The following is a 21,508-nucleotide window of genomic DNA, read 5'->3' on the forward strand; positions in this document are numbered from 1 at the left end:
CCAAGCATTTTCTTTTTTTTTCTACCTGCTGAGGGGGATTCCGGGCAGAGGTGCCCCACAGTTGCTGAGCTTAATTGCCAGGTTCTCATAGAGCAGGAAAGACTGGGCAACTCGGTTGCATGTCTTGATGCTGGAGAGGCTCTTCCCACTCCCATTACCTTCCTTCCCTCATCCTTTCCTGAGGTCCTAATGTGGTCTCTCCTGCTTACTCCTGGAATTGCAGGCCCATGTTATGAGCTGTAGAGGGGACTGAGGAGACCCTTCAAAACTGCAGTGCAGAGGAGGGCTCCCCACACTCCCCCCTCCTTAAAATCCTGCAGAGGAAGGGGGAAAGAAAACCAAAGCATTCTCCTGTCGCCGCGGCAACCATAAAACCCCCAGCTAAATCCATCTTGTGAGCTCACCGCCCCATTAAGATGCAGGGCCAGGCTCTGCGCCAGCCCAGCCACATTCATTTGTGCGGATAAAGGTGGAGGAGGGGGAGGGGAGCAGGCTCTGGAGGGACGGGGAAATGGCGAGAAGAGGTTATTTACACCACCGTCCTGACCTTCTGGAGCAGCGCTGGCTCCGATAAATAACCCGCTCAGCGCCATTTCAGAGCAGGAGTGGGAGGTGCAGGAAGGGAGCAGGGGCTGAGGAGAGCCCCCACGCAGGTGCGCGTCTCCGGGTTACTAATGGCTGAGGCGGGAGCAGGCAGCTGGCTTTGGGGGTAGTGGGGGGGAGCAGTCAGTTCCCTGGGACTCCCACTGAGAAAATACCACCCCCACCCCACCCCTGGCGCCAATTTCCAGGCGAGGGGACGGAGAGATGCCAAGGAGGCAAACAGCCCCGTAAATTAGGGATGGGAGGGGGGGTGGAATGCTGGGGAGTCTCTGAGGTAGGAGGGAAGAAATATTATAAGATGGGGAGTGATGGGGGGATGCGCTGGAGGAATAGAAGCAGCTGCCAAAAAGAGAGGAAGAGGAACAGAAACATCACACAAAGGCAGTTTGGAAAAAGAAATCTGTTTTATTCCTCTTTGCACAGAGCAGTATATGAAGGTGGCTATCTCCTGACTCCATACATCTCTGACACAAAAGTGCCCCCTCAAATATGCCCAGTTATTCACCCCACTTCAGTCTTGGAGAACTGGCAGTTAGTGGGTGGGACAGAAGGCTTAAGTCTCAGGAAGGTTTTTTTGAGACATTTTTGTGGGAAGTTTTGGGTCAAGGGGAAAGATTAGACCTCCATCTTCCAGGGGAAATCCAAAACCCAAAGGTTTTCTGAAGAAAGGCACCTCTCTCAGCGACCTAGGGAGGGAAAGAGCCCAGACCTACTGCCTGGATGTAAGGCTGAGGCAGAGAGAAGACAGGGTTAAGCAGCAGAGATTGCAGACCCAAGGCAGAGGAGTGAAATGCATGTGGGGGAGGGAAGGGGACAGAGCCCAGAGGCCCAAGTCATAAATCCCATCCCCTCCCCAGTTCTGAGCAAAAACTCTTCTTCCCAAGACTAAAATGGAGTTTTAGTTCAGGGACTGGCTTTGCTCCAGGGCACAGCAAGGACAAGCCAGGCAAAGATCCCATGGGTAGGGAAGGTGGAGAGTCAAGGTAGTGGACCAGGAGACAGACACTCCTACAATGAACACTCACAGACCATAGCGGTTTTGAAGCTATAAGCCAGGATCAGGGTAAAGAATGCAGCTGTGACTGAAATACAGAATTTTATAAGCCCTATCCAATAAAATTTAAATCCCTGCTTCTTCCACTCTGTCCCCTGCCCATGAGCTGTTCCCAATCTTTTTTCCAAGGCTGGAGGACAGGGCAGTAAGAAGGGATGGGAAGAAATGCTGAGGCCAATAAGTGGGGCTGTGGCTGAGACTGGATATGCCACCCCCACTCATCCTATAGAAAAGAATTCTCTCTCTCCCTCCCCTCGCTAACATATGTGCTGTTGGGATGAAGGCCCAGCAAAGGCAAAGGGAGGAAAACACTCAGCACATTCTTTTTCCCGCTTTGATCTCAAGTGTAACTGCAGCAAAGGGCAGAGAAGTTGAGAAGAAAATATGGGGGGTAGAACATGAGAGCATAATCTGGTGTAAAAAGGAAGAGGGTGCTTCCCCTACCCTGCGTTTAGAATCTGCTGGGAGCTTTACTCCCAGACTGCAAAAAAAGTAAGAAAGAACAGGAAGCATACATGGGGGTTTGGGGGAGCAACCACAGACAGAATGGAGATTTAAGGATCCCTTGTGATCCCCGAGATGACCCTGAGAGCATCAGTTGGGGGACTGGATGAGAAGTCACAGCAGACGTGTGGATTTTTTGAGGGGGTGAGGAGCCAGGAACAGTGAGGTCTTCACCGAAGGAGTGACCACTTGATCTGTTCTTTTGCTGACTGCAGCACCTGCAGGGACAAGGGCGGCAGTTGAGGGGCTTGCTGGGGGGCAGGGCAAGGACAGAGACTGGGGCTCTCCTTCCCCTCACTTGCCTTCCCTGTCCTTAGAAGAATGGCAAATACAAAATCCCCAAGGGTATAGGGATGGGAAGAAGCTCTCTAAGGCCCTAGAGGATTGTCAGTTTGGGAAATTCCAAAAAAATTCAAATCCACTGGGGGGATGAAGAGAGAAGTATACCTGGGAGGAAAGAAAAAAACTGGGGGTTACTGGACATATGTTAGAAAGGAGGGGTTACCACATCCAGATGGACTTCTTGGGGAGAATTCCAAGTAGGTAGAAAACAGAATCCCTCCCTTGCCTCCCACATCAGGTAGACAATCTATCCGCAAAGTAGCAGGATGGATCTGCAAAACCTGCTTATTCTAGAATATGCATTTCCAGCTTAGCCCTCATTTGAATAATAAGAGGAGAGAGAGAGAGTGTGTGTGTGTGTGTGTGCGAGCACGCGTGCGCATGCACGCACGCACACACACACATACACCATCTGCTTAAGGCAAGCCTCTGCTGGGGAATAAATCACTGAATGAGGCATCAGGCAGGGAGGGTTTGAAGGGTACAGAGCAAGGCTGACAGCCACTGCTCACAGGAATGTGGGATAGGAGTTGGGTGGGTAGGGAGTGTTTGGCTATATGAGTCCCCAGTTCTCTGGAATAAGAGGGAGCCAAGAAAAGATGTGCCTTCAGGCTCTAGACTCATTCAGACTTGGGCTGGGGTGGAATGCTATTCTAGCCTCTTTAGTGGCCCAGTCCATCTGGAGAGGAAGAAAGGAGAAAGTCATACCTGAGACACGGTCTGCTCCGTAAGGGGGACATCTTCACCCTATGACACAGAGAGACAAGCATTTAGCATGGGAGAAAGCTGGAGTTAAGTAGTCAGTGATGGAGAAGGAAAAGGTAGTTCTTTAAACTGAAGCAAAAGGCAGATGCCTGACTTCTCAGTCCCTTCTAGGTAGTACAGCCACAATTTCTTGGCCAGAGGGACTGTGAGCAGGAAAGGGTCATTTCATCCATCTTCTGTTTTAAGGCAGGAGGACTTCTTAAAAGATTTATTCCATTCCAAGTAATCAGCAGGTTATCTGATCCTCAACTTGGGGGTGGGGGACCTGATTCCCTAGTTAGAGAAGACCTTCCCTGAATATCAATATCACTAGGGAAAGGATGAGGGGGAGCCAGGGGTAATTTAATGGATCCCGCAAGGCCTGATGGGTAACGACAGCATGTTAATTTGAAGAAATAAACTGCTGCAACAGCAGCCTGAGAAGGGGAAGGCAGGAGTGGGGTGGGGGGGACCCTCTCTCTTGCCACATAGAGACATATGTTAGAGGAGAAGATTAAACTATGCAAATGGAGCCCACGGCAGTTAAGGGAGAAGATTCCCATTACCCGACACTGTCAGCCTTCACTCTGTAGAGGTCAGAGCTGGGACATTCTATGAATGGGGAGATTTGCTTTGCTTAAACATCTCTGCACCCCACAATTTCCTGGCAGTCCCTCTCTATACCCACCATTATCTCTCTAGCAGACTTGGAGGCTTCTATGGTTAACTCAGAGGCCCCTTTCTGATATTACTACCACCAAAAGAAGACTGAGGTTCTGGCAAATAAATGCTTCCTAACAGAGAGGTGCTGTCCTCAGACTTTAAGACAAGGAAGACACTCCCCTGACTCACCTGATTGGGATCCATCCCCAAAGGAAGTTTAAGTCAAACTCAAGTTCCTTTAAGTTTCAGAACCATTAATATTAAAGTTTCTTTTATTCATCTTTGATTTAATTAAGTATGTATTAAATGTCTCCTCTATGCAAAGACTATATGGGATCCTGGGTACCAGGTAAGGGGAAAAGTATGCTCCTTCTGCTTCCCCTCTTTGAGATAAGAAATTGAAAGGGAAGGGGAAGGCTGTATGTATTCTATAAGCCCTGACCTTTAGATGCATTTAGCAGGTCTGGCCCTGGAGGGTGAGTAGATGGGGGATGTAGGGGAGCACACTCCTGCTTACCCTTAATGCCACCCGGTGTACCACTTGCTGGGGATCACTCTCTAGGATCACCCTAAGAAGACAAAGAAGAAACCAGCATTCACTCTGTCCTGAAAGACACACTCATTCATTGTGGGGATACTGTGGTCACTCAGGCCACTTGCCTTAGGACAGAGGCAATTATCCGACCCCCTCACCCCAAATCCAAGGAGATCCAGGCAGGTCAGAAAACTCACCCTCCATCTACGATTTCATCCACAGCCAAGAAGAGCCCCTCCATGTTCTCCAGCAGAGCTCGCTTTTCTACATTTTTCCTGAGTCCCCAAGAGAAGAGAAAAAACCAGCCTGTGTATAAAAGGAATCCTAGGACATTGTCTGAGTTGGAGATCCAAAACTAGACCAATAAAATGTCTCCACCAACCACAGAGACTAAAAAGTAAGCAAGAACTTTTTGGCTTATCCACTCTAAACCTCTTCTTACTCTTAGTTGCTGAGTAAGGATCAGGAATGTCAGGAAGGAGATTCAAAAAATACAGGCAATTTCTGGGCGCCTGGGTGGCTCAGTTGTTAAGCGTCTGCCTTCGGCTCAGGTCATGATCCCGGGGTCCCGGGATCAGGCCCCATGTCAGGCTCCCTGCTCAGCGGGAAGCCTGCTTCTCCCTCTCCCACTCCCCTTGCTTGTGTTCCCTCTCTCGCTGCGTCTCTGTCAAATAAATAAAATCTTAGAAAAAATACAGGCAATTTCTGACTATTCAAGGGTTGATTATCCAGAGCTAGTTTCTTCCCTACCTACCGTGACGCTGCTAGTGACACTGCTCATAAACACTGACATCAGTGGGTGGAAAAAAGGAAATAAACAGCTAAACTCAATCTGGAAGTGGCGGGAGGTAGAGAGGAATTGAGGGCAAACTCTAATTGTACTTAAGCTCTGACAAACCTTCTAAGCCTCTCTCCGCTCCCCCCCTTCTCCCCCTCCCTCACCAGCTCTTCTCAGGCCTTAAAAAGAAGCCCAACTAGGGGGCTGGGAACAGTCAGGGCCCTCATCCACCAGCCTTAGATCCGGTGGTTGTGCATGTGGCCAGTCACATCCGTCAGTTTGACTCTTTCACTAGATCACCAAAATGAAGTCTATTCATTCACCTGGCTAAGAAATAAATCATCCCCTTCCTGAGGAAATCTGAGCCATTCGCCCTGCTGATTTTGTGGGGCTGAGAGCGCCTGCTGTTCTGCTCCGGATGGTGGATGGCTGTCTGTACTGGGTTCACTTGGGAGCTGCTGGGGGAATGAAGTTCAGACTCCTGGATGTTTTCAGGAAAAGTATCTTATATCTCTTCTGTTGCCCATCTACGTGGGGAACAGAGGGCTGCTGGGGAGGTGGAAAGGGAGGAGAGGGTAAATGGTATATTCTTCCTCTTCTAAAGAAGGGAAAACCTAAGGGCTGAAGTTAAAAATTGGGAATGTTGCCTCCATTCCTAAGGCACTAATGTTATATCTGGGACATTTCCCTATGCTTGCCCTTTCCCTACCTTCTAATGAAGTCTAGGAAAGCACATTAACGGTTCTCAGAACTCTGACATAGCCACTGGGTAATAAAAGAGTAGAGAGACATTGCTCCCTCCCAGTCCCCTTTCTTAGGAGAATTATCCCACAGGAGGGACATACTTTCCATCCAGTCCTCCCCATCAGTGGGAATTACTCTGAAATAATAAGCCTAACTTCTCAAGGTAAATCAATTCTCTGGAGCCTCTGCTAATTCCCCCACAAACCCTTGGGCCTGATGAATAGTGACTTTATCTCCCAAACAGATGTCAACAATGGCCTGCTCACCTCAGCATCTGGCTCAATGAGTCAAAGAGGCAATTCAGAACAGCCATGAGCATCAGCTGTTGGGAGACAGAAGAAGCAGAAGGATAAGGTTCAAGGCCCTGAAAACTGCTACATGAACACAAAACCCACTAATTCATTAAGCATCAAAAGACACAGGCTTTCATAAAGGACCAAAAGCATAAGGAGGAAGTGAGAGCAAAACAGGAAGAGGACCTGTGGTTTCTCACAGAAATAAATTCTGCTACACAATCCCACAATTCGAGGTCTCTCTTTGACGAGACTGTTCAAACTTTCCCATCACAGTCCTTTACATGTCTTTGCCAACGGTATATGCGTTACCTGATATCTCAGGTAAAGAAATCAGTATCCAAACAATAGCTAAGGTCAGAGGGTTAGTGGAAAGAGCATGGCCTTTGGCGTCAAATAGATTTGGGCTAAATCCCAGTTGAGCCATTTCTAGATATGTGACCCTGGAAAAGTTATTAGGTTGAACAATATGAAACTGCCGCTTCTGTAGTTCAACAGTGGTCACATGCAAGTAATTTCATACCATTCCTCATGGTTTGGTTTCCTCATCTATAAAACAAGGGCACTAATGCCCAAAACTCACAGAAGTGCTGTAAGATTTAGGTAACAATGTACCTTACAAAGCACTTAAAAGTAGTAAGTAGTAAGAACTTCAGAAGAATTGGTTCTCTCAAACTTTTACTTTTGCTTCAAATTATGTGGGGGCTTTTTACTTATCTACTCTCCTAGACGTTAGAGACTTAGCTGAGGTAAGTAGCTTTTCCTGTGCATAGGAAGCAGGTTAGGACTATACCCACAGTCTTCTCAAGTTGATCCATTCAGAATGTATGGCTTCAAATGACCCCAAATGTTGGCTAATTGACCCAAACTCAGTCAGGTGTGGACCCTTCATAGCAGGAGCAAGCATCCCCCCAACCTTGACCAAACCTCAGAAATCCATCTTTAAGGGATGCCTGGGTGGTTCAGTCAGTTAAGTGTTTGATTCTCGATTTTGGCTCAGGTCATGATCTCAGGGTCATGAGATCAAGCCCTGTATCAAGCTCCACACTCAGCACAGGGTCTACTGGAGATTCTCTCTCCCTCTCCCTCTGCCCCTACCTCCCCATCACCACCCCCACACCGTATGTGCATATGCATATATTCTCTCTCTCTCAATAAAATCTTAAAAAAAGAAATCCATCTTTAAAAACACTATACAGGGAAGGCCACTGATATATGTTAGTATGTATTAAAATATATATGGTGTCTCCTACATGGAGATAAAAAAGCAAGAGCAACTGGCACCTGGCTGGCTCAGTCGGAGGACCATGCAACTCTTAACCTCGGGGTTTGTGAGTTCGAGCCCCACACTGGGTGTAGAGATCACTTAAATAAATAAAACTTAAAAAAAGAAAAAAGAAAAAGAGCAATTGGGGAAAACTTCCACTCTAGGTTGATTTGTTTGCTAGGCCATGTTTATGAGGTCAGCAGGGATCTCTGACAACTTTATTAGCCCAGTCAGAAGCCAGAGGGACGTGGCACTCTAGGGTCCAGAACCAGTAACTATGTCCTGCCTATGGTTTAGGAAGTGGGATCAGAGATAGCAAAGAGGATTCTCACCTCATTTTCATAGGAGCTGCCAATCACATAGAAATAGAGATCGATACTGCTTTTGTATACCACTGTCAGGCCTTCCAAGAGAGCGATTTCACCTGGGGGGGGAGGGGAAGGTGGAAACAGTGGGTGGCCTGAGATAAGAAAGCAGGATAGAAGGAATTACCGTGAACTCCTGGCATTCAGCTGTTTGGGCTGAAGTATGGTAGGTCATAATAACCCCCAAAGACCAAAGTTGACCTGCTTTTTCTTTCCGGGTAGTAGCAGAAGAAGGGAAGTACAAACTTGGGGAAATCGAAATGTATCTTCTCCTCTAACCACCTCCCCACCAACTACCCTTATTTCCCTCCTTGTATATGAGACAGGATACTAGTCGATCCTTCGGAGGTGAAAATGCAGAGCGGTCACCTTTACAGACTTCCATTTACCTGCCCTAATGGATGCGGTACAATAAGCAGAGCTGCAGTTAAATTTGTCAAGTGAGGCTCATAAATCCAGGGACTAGACAGGTAGCTAACAGCCAACCTTCCAGCACGGTATTCCCGCGTGAGGTACACTCACCTCCCCATTACATTCTGGAGAGTTTATTATATGACGGGAGGAGGTAAAAAGAGAAAAAGGAAGCAGTCATTTTATCCTTTCTCTGCAGTCCTGCTGCCACCCCCTGCCCACCATGGTTCCCCCAACACAGGGAGCAGTGAAAGGAAAATGACCTACTGTCAGTCCGATGGGTCTTGTTGAAAATGTTCTTCTCAAAGGCCTTTTGCTCCTTGACACTGGGGTAGGTGTCGTCATAGTACTGGTCAGTGAGAAAGGAGATGGGTTGGGTCATTAGAGCTGGGAGCCCAGAATGATTAGTGTCTGTGTTTGCCCTGGATCTTGGATTTCTCTCCTTCAAGGCATGGGGTGAGGGAAAAATACTGACATGAAGGAGGAAGAACTATGGAGGGAGGGAATGGTCAGTGAGTAAGCAAATACAAAAAAAAGAAAAAACTTTTAAAGACCCTGCTGTAAGCATGCCCACCTCACATTTCTGAGACTGTGGGGGCAGAGGTCTACAAGCCCTATGATGAAGCTCTGCCCCTGTCTGCATTCTAGGGGAGCAATCCTGAAACTACTCTCATCAAGTGCTCTCTAGGAGCTACCGCACGCCGGGGAGCAGTGCTGGGGAACACAAAAAGCACTACAAGCACAGAACACTTCTTTCAGACCCTCACACACAGTATGAAGCTGAGGAATGGGGAAAGGCTGCATAAACCTCTCTAAAAAAAGGCAAACCCTACCCCAATCTCTCTTATATCTTAGCTCTCTTTTCTGCAAACTGCAAGAAGCGAGAGACCATCTAGCACACTGCTGAGCCCACTCCCAAGCTCTCCCTGGCACAGGGTGGGGATACAGCCTACTAAATCGCTCTGCTCTTTAGGGGCTAATCCGTCGCAGTCAGCTGAAGACCTATGACAGGTCTGGCATTTAGTAACTGGATAACTGTTTCAAAAGGTGTCCTGCATAGTTACATCCAATTACAGGGAGGAACAGCTGGTGAATTCTAAACTAATCTCTACCTGCTGATTGATTTATGCTGTGCTCGCCCGGAGTTAATACACCAGGGACAGAAAAAATTTCCACAGGAGGGGGAGAATATGGAGAGGAGAGGGGTGTCCTTTCTCCTCTCTTTCAACAGATCTGAAGTTAGAAACATCACACGGGGGACGTCAGGAGGTAACAATCTTGGTGGTGACTGCAGACCTAGGGCTGGAACCCTGTGGAACTGCAAGAGAATTCCCTGGAAAAACCCAGGCAGGGTGACAAGGCAGAAGGAAAGGGGAGAGGAGTGATGGGCACGGGGAGCCTGCTTCTCACACCCAGACACTGTACTGTTCAGAAACCAAGGTTCCCAAGCTTTTCCCTGATCTGATGCTGACAACAAAGGAGGTCAAAATCTGTGAGAGGCAAGTATGGAAGCAGGGTAACTAGGATACAGAAGCAGTTTGGGTTTTATCTGGAGTAGGCACAGGAAAATGTAAGAATTCTCAAAATTATAGTATCAAGGAATATGAGATAACAGGGGCAGTTCCAAGATCCAAATTTCAGAATAAGTCTTTGTCTTGCTCCTAAATGAATTTCAAAGGGAATCTCACCTTGGCAAAAAGTCGATCTCCATCATTGTCCAGAATCAGGATGGCTTTGACAGTATACAGGGAGGGTTCCTGAAGAGATATGAACATACCTTCAGTCCTGAAGGCTCCTGCCACCACTGGCAGACCAAATATGTTCCCCTAGTCCCACTGGGGCTGCAAGGGGATACAGAGGTGCCTCTGTATGTCCCCTATCCCAGCCTGCTTAGATTTAGGCAATTCCCACTGAGAATGATCAAGTGGTGAATGAACTGAATTGAGGGAGGGGGCATTTCAACAAAGGACTCCAAAGCAGCATCAGAGAAACAGTTTCTCTGAGCCAGACTCACAAAGGGTTTAATCAAGGTAGGTCATGCTGTTATTTCCAAATATTATGCTACAGTTATTTTCCAAATTACTCTCCCTCCCTGGTCTCCCATGCACAGGTAGGTATGGAATGTGACCAGATTAATTAATAGGCACTGCACGAGGCTATCTGAAAACAGGGTTGAATGCCCTAGTGTACTTGGAAGTTTCTGCAGTCCCAATGCAGTAGCAATGCAGAGGCATAAAGCAAGCCTTCCCTGAACCACCCACACACTGTGCAGAGGGAAATGAGCATACATGCATGTGCACACATTCATGCACACAGACACACCAGTTCTGAATGCAACCCAGTGAGACATCCATCTTCCAAGACTTCCCCTATGATCCCAATTCTTCTACCACACCCCCAACCACTACCACTTAACTTCCCAAGACATAAACCAATCTGAATTTGGGGGGAATTAAGAAGTAGTAAGAAGAGAATCTAAGAAGCCTGGAGCCTAGATACAATGAGCAGGAGGGGAGTGTTCTTTTACTACCCAAAATCAAATTTTGAGGATAATGGCTCTCATAAAGGAACCACAGCCTCAGCCTTAATGGTTACACTCAACTGCAAAACATAACACTTTGCAAAAGCTCCTCTACTCCTGCAACGTCTAGGGAACCAGCTAACCAGGAGACGAAGAGGAAGGAAAGGGAGGCAGTGTTATGTGTATGGAAGGTGTCTGCAGGTTCACATTTCTTTTTTTAATATATATATTTTTTAATATATTTTTTAAGTAGGCTCCATGCCCAGTGTACTCACAACCCCAAGATCAAGAGTCGCATATTCTACCAAGTGAGCCGGTTGGTGCCCCTCACATTCCTTGAATTTCTAATCAACATTACTTACCATTGATATCCCTCCCCTGTACTATGACAAAGGGCTGTTGCTTTGCTGCCTCCCTTTCCTGGCCTTACTTAGGAAACCCGCAGTCCTCACAGGGGCTAAATATAATCTCCAAGCATGTGTTTAATAAAGACCCAAGAGTGAGGATGAAAGAATTATTGCCAAGGATCTAGAAACTACAACCTCTACAAAGGTAAACTGTCCCATGAGGCTCCAGGAGGTTTATGGTTCCATGCAAAGAACCAACCCTACCTCAGGGAGTTAAGAATGAGAGTAAAGGGAACCCAGTCTTTTGACAACAGGGTGATGAAGAATGTAAGCTTTCCCCACTTGAATTCTTGAGAACAGCAATTTTTGTGTTTTGTTCACTGATTTATTCCAAGTGTCCTGAACAATGTGTGACACACACTAAACTCTCAGTATTTGTTGAACGATTATGAGAATTAATGAAGTGTGAGAATAAAGTAAAAATTTCTTGAAGCAGTAAGCATCTAAGGGACCCTCTTATAATTAGACTTCCAAATATAGGTAGACATTCTGGTGTGGCCATTTTGGGTGATATTACTACCAACTTATCTCTCCTCTGATAAACACTTAAGAGATGTCCACCCTATACACATTACTCCCTGGAATAAATACTCTGTCTCAAAATAAGGAACTCTGTGTCTAGCAGAGGTAAGTCCCCTAGAATATCATCTAAAAGGTCACAAATAGAAAACCTTTCCTAACTCCTATGCCCCACAGAAAGATCTTCCCATAAAGCAGGCTCAATGCTATAACAACTGGATCCTCAATTCACCAAAGGGAGATACCAATGGGAACGAATTTCCTTAACAGAGGAAAAGAAGCCCACAGGGAAGGAAATTTAGAAAAGATCATTTTTCCTACAGCCTTTTCCCTGGAAATCTTTGGCTCTGTTCCTCTCTCTACATTCACAGGAACCTTGGAGAACTTCCTAATGGTTTAAACTGGGCATTGATCTGGCATAGGTAACTGGTTCTCGCAGCCATAGAGTCTGGCATCCCTAGAAAGAATGGGATGGATCCCAAAGAAAAGAAAAGCCCTGGGGTGTCTGGGTGGCTCAGTCGTTAAGTGTCTGCCTTCGGCTCAGGTCATGATCCCAGGGTCCTAGGACTGAGCCCCAATTCGGGCTCCCTGCTCCGCAGGAAGCCTGCTTCTCCCTCTCCCACTCCCCCTGCTTGTGTTCCCTCTCTCGCTGTGTCTCTCTCTGTCAAATAAATAAATAAAATCTTTATAAAAAAAGAAAAAAGAAAAGAAAAACCCTTATAGCCACCAGCCAACTAGGAAACAATGTCCTTTGCCCTTTGAGGCCAATGGGGTATGAGTGCCTAAAACTGCTGGCAAAGAGAGAAAGAGATCCCTGGGTTCCGCTCCTAGCTTTCCTCACTGGCTTCCTAGAAGATGTTATCAAGGAAACTTCCAAAATAGGAACTAGATCTTACTGGAAAGGATAAAAGGCAAAGGAAGGCAGGGAGAAGACCAGATCTGACTTACTACACAGCTCTGAAAGAGGTAAGAAGGCACTAGAGCAAAGGCTGGTCATTTCAAACTTCCAAGGGATAACCACACTAAATAAAGCCAAGAACGTAGGCATGAGTCTAAATGCTGCTTTAACTCTCCACTCTGCTACAGCTGGAGCCAGCAGCTTCTCCTTTACTTCTCCTGCCACCTCCTGACTGCTGCCGGTTCCACTTCCGCCGGGGGCCTTTACCTCTCAGGAGCGGGGAGGCCAAGAGTTCCTCTCATACCATAAAACCAGCCAGTTTAAAGGCCCCAGAAGCCATTACTGATAATGTAATTTCATCTTAAGTTTTTGCAAAGGGCAAGTTTATAAATAACTCCCAGGTATTGAGAAATGGGCCTCCTGGACAATGGACTAGGCTTGACCTTGTAACACATTAAATGCTGATTACTGAAAAAGACCCTACAAGCTTAGGGCCATGTTCAAAGGATTTCAAAGGTCTATTCTTCCCTCCCACTCCCAAATGTGTAGCTGCTAGAAAGCTTTCGAGACAAAGTTCTGTGATGCACTGACTTTCAGAGAGCCACAGCCTGAGTGTATAACAGAACTTCACCTCAAATGCTAATAGTGCCTGGAAATGATGTGTAGGCAGATTGGTTTGTGGGAGGTGGGTGGCTCAGACAGATTTTCCTGTATGTTTTTATTATCAAGAAAACCAGACTGGGCTCCTCAGGAGAGCTGAAACAACACGGAAGAAGCAACTAGCCCGCTGCAAAGGAGTCTTTGATCTCAATCAGAGGCTTTCTGAAGCCTGGTGAAAAACATCTCCCAGTACCCACGCCCCCAGCACAGAGGGGACTAGAGGAGGAAGTCATTCCTAGTGCTGCCCCCTGTGGGCCTTCGAATGACCTGCAGCGCTTCCTCAGAATTATAGTCAGCAAAAATATTAAAAAGGCAGCTCTGGATAAAAGCTCTCTATTTGTGTGTCTTTTAAGCCAAACTAGGAGAGGTGCGCTCTGAAAAAGCACGGGAATGAAGTCAGCTGACAATGTATACAGTAAGAGGGCACTCTGGGATAAAATCATGGAATGCCACCAGAAGAGGACTGGGGCGGGCGGGGCGGGGGGATGGATAATAAGTCTTTGCAGCAGGCAGACAGGACATTTGAGGGCTAAGACTGGTTACTCTATTTAATTCACGGGGGAGGGAGGGACATGACCAAGAAGCCTTTGTGGAGTTAGAGGATGCTATCCACAGAGCTGAAAGGGCACAAGTAAGAATCCAGTTGAGATTCCTAGAAAGTTCTTCATTTTCCACTTATAAAGAAATCTTTATGGCCATGCCAAAAGTAGTACCCTGGCTTGGCAATAGGTTTTGAACAACAAGAAACAAGATGCTCTTCCCTCAACCCTATTTATAAAGTAAAACCAAAACAGTATAAACTAGAAGGAAAAATTCCTAGATACCACTCCCAGCCACATAGCTAAGCAAGTATTTTGCTCCCTGATTCTGTGCCAACTTCTTTAAAATGAAAAGCTCCTCTGGGGTTGAGGGCTCCAATTTGCCAGCCACAAGCCTAGGGACTTAAATGAAAAGAATTAACTCAAGGATTTGACAAGGAAGCATAGTTTTTATACACTACCCAAAAGTTTGCTTAGATTCAAGCACAATTCAGGAAAGACCAGGAGCCACAGGTGCCACGGAACATAACCCAGATGCCATGAGACTAAATACTGGCTACACAGAGGAAACTGAACACAAGTCTTAGGAAGGAAGAAGTGATGTCAGGAAGAGACACCTAGGAAGAATCTTCCTATCTGACACAGATACAAAATGTGAAAGCGCAGTCACTACTAAGAACTCATACGCTCCAGGAGAAAATGTCTCTAAATTCCTAAAACCCTTTATTATAATCTGGATCGGCCATTAATTCAAGTTCTACCTTTCTGTGGGACTCTGCTTCTTCATCAGAGAAATGAGAGGCCTGCCCTAGATCAGTTAAAGTTAATACCTTAAGTTACCGAGGACCTCTTTGGTAAGCTGATGAAATCTATGGACCCTGTTCCCAGAAAAATATACATTCACAAATTTTTATGATTTCAAGCTCAGAATTAAATATGATACTTTGTGAGGATAATAAGATGGTGTGGAGAGGGTAGAAAAAAAGGGGGGAATGAGTGATACTTTTATAAATCACCCCCTCTCCTCTGCCTGGCACCAAATAATGATTTCAATAAATAATGTGTGTGGCCTTCATAAATTAATGAATATGATTGAGAAAACTAACGCAGCCAGCAGGGGGAGCAAAGGTCAGCACCTTTCAATGACTAAATTTGGTGGCTGTGAGACAGGAAGGACAAAGGTAACCAAGCCCAAGCTCTTCAGGAATGCAAAATCTCAGGTCCTCTCTTAACATTCAGAAAGCTGGGCCCCTGGCTGGCTCAGTCAGTTGAGCATGCAACTCCTGGTTTCAGGGTTGTGAGTTTGAGCCCCACATTGGGCCCAGAACTTATTTAAAAAAAAAAAAAAAAAAAATTCAGAAAGGCTATTTGTAGAATTTTTCCCCCGGGGCGACAAAGTAAATTCTCCAACTGTTATGAAAGTGAAAGAATTACAGAAATGCAGGACACAGCAAGCAGCACTGGAAAGAGAGAGGAGTTGAACAAGCAGAAATCAGAGTACTCCACACCCGAAGGCCTGAGAGCAACATTAGAACTTCCTGCCTTCCCAGTTCAGTAATCCAAGAGTTCTCATTTAAATACCACTCAGTAAAGGGAAATATTAAATGGAACTAGATCTATTTCTGCTGAGTCCTTAGTTATGTTTCATGCTTTCTGCACCCCCCACCCCCCCAGCCACTGCCCCACATCTGCTAGTCTAAGAGAATGAGTTAACAGCCTCTGTGTTCATCTTTCAGTCTATCAACCCAAAATTCAAAATCGCACCCCGAGGAGTAACTGCTATCCTCTGCCCCAGTTTGTCTCCCTCTAATAAGTCCACAAAAAATAGAAAAGGGGTGGTGGTGTTTTTTTTTTTTAAGATTTTATTTATTTATTTGACAGAGAGAAAGAGCGCAAGCAGGTGGTGTAGCAGGCAGAGGGAGAGGGAGAGGGAGAAGCAGGCTCCCCGTAGAGCAAGGAGCCTGATGTGGGGCTCCATCCCAGGACCCTGGGATCATGACCCAAGCCAAAGGCAGTTGCTTAACCAACTGAGCCACCCAGGCACCCCAGAAAAGGAGGTGAAGAAAGTTAGTAGAGCTATCCAAACCTGTGGCTGTAGGTGGTGATATCTGCCTTGACAGTGCAAAAACTAAACAGCCAGATAGGGATACATGTGCTTCACCTGCAGCCTGAGACTTCGGTGACACAGCAAGAAAGGCTTCTGAAGAGATGGATGTGGTCAAACACCAGAAAACGAAAGCTAGGAAATCTAAGGGTAAGAGAACTCCTCTACTAATCAGATCTGAGAGAAAGGCAAGACAGAATGTGAGTGGGCCTTTGCCAGTACCAGCATCTTATAATGTGCATGGACTCAACCTCCCAATCCATCTTCGTCAGCTGCTTGAGGGCACTCTGCCCTCTGTCTTTCTAATTACTTTACTATAAGTGGATAGGTAGACACTGATTCTTTACTCTGGTTCAATCCTTTATTTGCTTCTTGAGTTTCCCTTTCCAAAACTAGTTGTCTTGTCAATATCCTAACTCTAACCAAGTCGTGTAAATGAAGTAAAAAACAGCAGCAAATATCTAGATGAAAAAGACCCTAAATCTGCCACTAGGCTCCCTCAAATATCTGGATAATTGCATTCATCCTCTGCCTCGAAGGGAAGACCTGGCTTTTCAAAGATCTGGCTTTCTTCACATGGAGAACCCCCCTCCTCTTTTGACCGTGTGACAGCTCCCCTAGACCTTTGTTATAATTTATACCTTGCCAGGGACCAACTCTTTCCCACCACTGTGAAGGAGAGGGAAAAAATATATATGAATACGTCGGAAATCTATAACGAGGTCTTTTTGGAGGGCAAGACATGGAGAGAGTTAGAAGCAGCGTCAATTGCTCTTTGGGGGTTTTAGTTCAAGCTGAGGTCTGCTTCCAGCAATCAACCATTAAAACAAGCCGGCCAGAGTAACAGCACAGTTTATTCTGATCATTTAATTTGAAGTGTCAATAAATTAAACTTCAATCAATTAAACTAGGTGTGCAATAACCCAGATGGACACCCCGACACCAACATAATCACAATAAAAATTTTTATGGCTGCCAGGGACCTCACCGGGGGCAGCGCTGGCACTGCTCGCGCCCTAGCTGAGAAATATATCTCCACAGTGCAGGAACGAGGAGATTGCTTCTCCTAACGAAATGGAGGGGCCAGGCACCGGCAAGGACGCAGCTGGGAGAGGGGCACAGGGGACTGCCAGGAACGAGATGGGAGTGCTTTGGGGGCTTAATGTAATTGATACCTTTGCCCAGAGCAGGGGGAGGGGGCATTTAGGCCAAGTACCTCTACTGTTAGTGCCAAAGGAATTTAACAAAAGCCCCATTAAGATGATTCAGGAAGCGAAGGCCACAGAGCAATATCAACCTTTAAGTCATTGATGTATTCTGTATAGTTTCCTCCTCCATATATACGCACACCCTTGTGCACTCTGGATGCCCTGAGTTTTGAACGAGGCTTAGAATTCGGGATTTGGTCATTGTTTTAGAATAAAAAATGTTACTAAGGGGAGAGAAAGGATAGAATTAAGTCTAGCCGGACAAACACTGGAAAAACACTCAGAAAGTGAATCTAGAGAGGATTAGGAAAAACGAAACCTATGATGAAAGATTTAAGGTTCTAGACTGCTAGAGTAATTCAGTTTTGAGAAAAAAAGGTAAAGAGGGAAGGGAGGAAGGGGTAAGTCATTATCTTTAAGATTTCATTGGTTATTAATGGAGAATGGTGACCTGCAGAGATCCATCTCCATTCACAGCTAAGAAAGGGAGAACCAGCAGAAAACAGCGGGAGAGAGGAAGCTGAGTCCAAAGATGCAGGCTGGGAGCACTATAAAGCACTGGGAAGGAAGGTGATGAAAGGGTCTCTTTCCTTAGAGACTACAAGAGGACCTGAGAAAGATTAAATAAATCTGCTCAAAACCTAGAGCCAGATTACTTAATTCAAGGAAGAAATGTGACCCACCGTAAAGTACCTAAATGAAGGGAAACTACTGGTATTTAGAAATTCCCGGGGCGCCTGGGTGGCTCAGTCGTTAAGCGTCTGCCTTTGCTTAAAAAAAAAGAAAGAGAAAAGAAATTCCCATAACCAGACCAAATTTCGGCAGATGTTTCTTCTTGACCCCCTCTAGATTACCCTTCCCTTCTTCTCAATATCCTATGGCTGTGTGCCTTGTAGAGGTGAGGATAGAAAAATATACTTTGATCAGATTTCTCCAGAGGTCCAGCCAAACCAGGAAACAGAAATGTGAGAGGAAGCCGACAAGAACTTTAGAAGGTGTCTGCCCTCTTTAAGTTAGAGTGTGGTCTGTTCAATATTATCACAGTATAGTAAACTTTAGTTCAGTAGAGAGCTAAGGTAAGATCCAGGGATTCCTCATACTTTTCACAACAAAGATGGCAATAAGTAATCAAATGCTGTTGAGTAAACAGAGAAGGGGATGAGGTTAAAAAGGACCAATGCAGGAAGGTGACTCTGAATCTGTTGGGGCTAAATTTCGTGGGCCGGTTTGTGAGGGTAGAGAAATAAAAATTTAGGGAGGATCACCTGATTCTCAACTAGGATTCCTCATCTGAAGCACTGAATACTGAAAACTATTTCAATAACTGCTTTTTTTTTTTTACTTCTCCCAAGGATGGTACAAACTAGTACCATTGTGGATACAGAGAAGTTGATTCATTACATTAATGAATGCCTTAGGGTTTAACTCTCCTAGAACTCTGGTCGAGAAAAGGCTGGAATGGTGAGAAAGATATACAAATTCTTTTTTTTTTTTTTTTTTTAAAGATTTTATTTATTTATTTGACAGAGAGAGACACAGTGAGAGCAGGAACACAAGCAGGGGGGTGGGAGAGGGAGAAGCAGGCTTCCCGCTGAGCAGGGAGCCTGATGCGGGGCTCGATCCCAGGACCCTGGGATCATGACCTGAGCCGAAGGCAGACGCTTAACGACTGAGCCACCCAGGCGCCCCGAGAAAGATATACAAATTCTTAATTGGGGGCCCAAAATATAATGAAATTGTAAAGAGAAAAAAAAAAAAAAAGTTGGAAAGAGCTGACACAGAAGAAGGAAAATACTAGTTTAATATAAGAACTCTGGAGACCAGCACACGTATTGATACCTGTTAGTACTTTGTCCCCAACAAAAGCTTTATATAACTGATATTTAAAAGTACAATTCTGCATACTGAAGAGGTAGAAAGTCCATGATGAGAAAACCTATAGTAACATGAGAGAGACTTAGTCTGGGAGGATGAGGAATCAAAATTCAATTGTTTTGACGTGTGCTTCCTTGAGCCATCCCTTTTCCCTGCAATTTGGTTTCCCCTAACCCCATTACATAGATTTCTCATGACAAAGAATCAGTACGGTTTTAAAAGCAAAGTTCAGGGGTACCTGACCAGTTTAGTAGGAATCTGTGAAAGTGGCATCTTAGGTATAGATCAAAATGGATATAAGGAAGAAGCAGATTGAAACAGACTTCACTGAGGAAGCAGAAACTGAAAAATGAGGTAAGAGAAAACGTGAGAGACTTTCACATATACCTCCTTTAACTCACCCCTACACACAGATCTCTTATTAAGAGGGCTCCCCAAGCATCATGTCCCTCAGTCCTATACCTCTAAGCAGGCTCCCTTGTAAACAGATGTAGGGAGCATTTTAAAATTTTCTAAAAACTTCCAAAGAAACCAACTCCCTGGAATTTATCCTAGTCTGTCAACTGGTTAAGAATACTGGCTAACTGCCTGGTACAGAAAATATCTTATTAAAAACTACTCAGGGTGGCTCAGTCGGTTAAGCATCTGCTTTCGTCTCAGGTCATGATCCCAGGGTCCTGGGATCGAGCCCTGCATTGGGCTCCATGCTCAGCAGGGAACCTGCTTCTCCCTCTACCTGCCACTCTCCCTGCTTTTGCTTTCTCTCTCTCTGACAAATAAATAAAATCTCAAAACCAAACAAAAAACTACTCAGGGAGTGCCTGGCTGGCTCAGTTGGTGGAGCCTACGACTCTTGATCTCTGAGTCACAAGTTTGAACTCCACACTGGGTGTACAGATTACTTAAAAAAGTTAACAATTTTTAAAAAACCTCAGATTTTAAGCTTGCTGCCTGACTTGACCAATCCATACGATAAGAAAGAATTATCCCTATCTTTGCCATTTTGAAAGAAAAGAAATAAAACCTGTTATTCTCTTTTACCTGATGAAAATCTGGATATGCACATATATTAGAGCTGAAGGAAAAGATACAAGAAAACGTCTTTGGAAAGAACCTGGAATTCAACTCAATCAAGGAAGGAGACTGGGAGCTAAATTCCTATACAGACATATATACTAACATCCCAAATTGCAAAACAGAGCACTTTAGAGAGAAATCCTCTAGTCCAGTTCTAAAGAAGGGGTAATAGCATTTTATTTGTTTTAAATATGGGCAAGGAATCTAAAACACCCTTTAGCCACCAAAATGCTCATATAACCAGAGGAAGAGTTAGCATCCCAGATCCTGCACTAAGAATTCCTAAAGTCTTAGTGGGGAGAAAAAAAGAACAGAATAAGGAGTCTGGAAAAATATTCTATAATCCTGCTAACTCTATCAGGTATTCCAGAACTTTGATGGAATACATTTACCATGACAAACCTACATAATGGGGATTAACAGGAGACGGAAGTAAAAGGAAAACCGTTTTTGGAAGAAATGTAACGTTATTATCAAAGGAGAGTCAAACTGTGACAACCATGAGGAGGACCCTGTGAGGACAAACACCTGCAGTCTATTCTTACAATTTGGGGCTAGTTTGAAGGTTTGGAGAAAGTCAAACCAGGCTATCATCCATAATGCTCAGAATGAGGGGGAACCTAAAGGACCCCGATCCAGTATGCTTATGATACTGTGCATTCTAAGGACTCCATGTGCTCCCTTCAACTTTCCACGGATTCTGCCCTCTCCCCGGAAGAGCTTCCTACTCTAAACCGAGGCTTTAGCTCCTACAGTTCCTATAGTAGGCCACACACTTATTCCAGGGACTGGCAGAAGCTTCGGTCCCCGAGGATTACCCGGAATTCCCCTTTCTACCCCCACCCAGTCAGGCTGAACCCCAACTCCCAGCCCCTCTGGACACCGCAGCAGCTCGGCCGCCCCTCCAGCTCCTACCAAAATCAACGCCTCCATCTTGCCCCGCAGCTGGTGCCGACGTGGAGCCGCAAAAGCTACACCGTCGCTGATTGGCCCCGCGTCCTCATTAGACCCCGCCCAGGAGGAGGATTATTGGACTATATCGTACCAGCTATTGCTCTATTGGCCAATCAGTGTACTAACTTGCTTAGCGGAAGCAAGGTGTCCAGCCAGAAAGCGCAGGCATTTGATTGTCAGTTTAAAGACTCAATAAAACGCCAAAACCTCACGGTTGAATGGGGCGGGAGGGTCAGTGGGGCGGGGTTGTTTCCATGGGGAACAGAGGAAGCGATTATTAATTTTCAATTGGCAGAGGGGAGAACACGTGATATCGTCGGCCTGATTTAGCAACTTTAATCCGCACTCCCTTTAGAGGGCGCTGTGTCTCCTTAGCCCTCAACACTGGCCGCTCTTGACGGAATCCTACCCTAATCCTCATTCCAAAAGCCCACTTTAGGGCC

The 21,508-nt window shown here is 45.6% G+C and overlaps 1 protein-coding gene across 1 annotated transcript; it reads right to left on the reverse strand.

The window, feature by feature from the left end:
* Positions 1–988: 988 nt before the first annotated feature.
* On the reverse strand, positions 989–21,102 carry COPZ1 (COPI coat complex subunit zeta 1). The gene is made up of 9 exons (XM_032420859.1): positions 21,027–21,102; positions 9,992–10,060; positions 8,571–8,652; positions 7,860–7,951; positions 6,234–6,289; positions 4,643–4,720; positions 4,428–4,479; positions 3,212–3,250; positions 989–2,379 (listed from the first exon to the last, which is right to left on the reverse strand). The coding sequence occupies exons 1-9, from the start codon at positions 21,042–21,044 to the stop codon at positions 2,332–2,334; spliced, it is 534 nt and encodes a 177-aa protein (XP_032276750.1). The 5' UTR covers positions 21,045–21,102; the 3' UTR covers positions 989–2,331.
* Positions 21,103–21,508: the final 406 nt, after the last annotated feature.

This window comes from Phoca vitulina, unplaced genomic scaffold (assembly GCF_004348235.1).
Source record: "Phoca vitulina isolate PV1807 unplaced genomic scaffold, GSC_HSeal_1.0 scaffold23, whole genome shotgun sequence".
Lineage (NCBI taxonomy): Eukaryota > Metazoa > Chordata > Mammalia > Carnivora > Phocidae > Phoca > Phoca vitulina.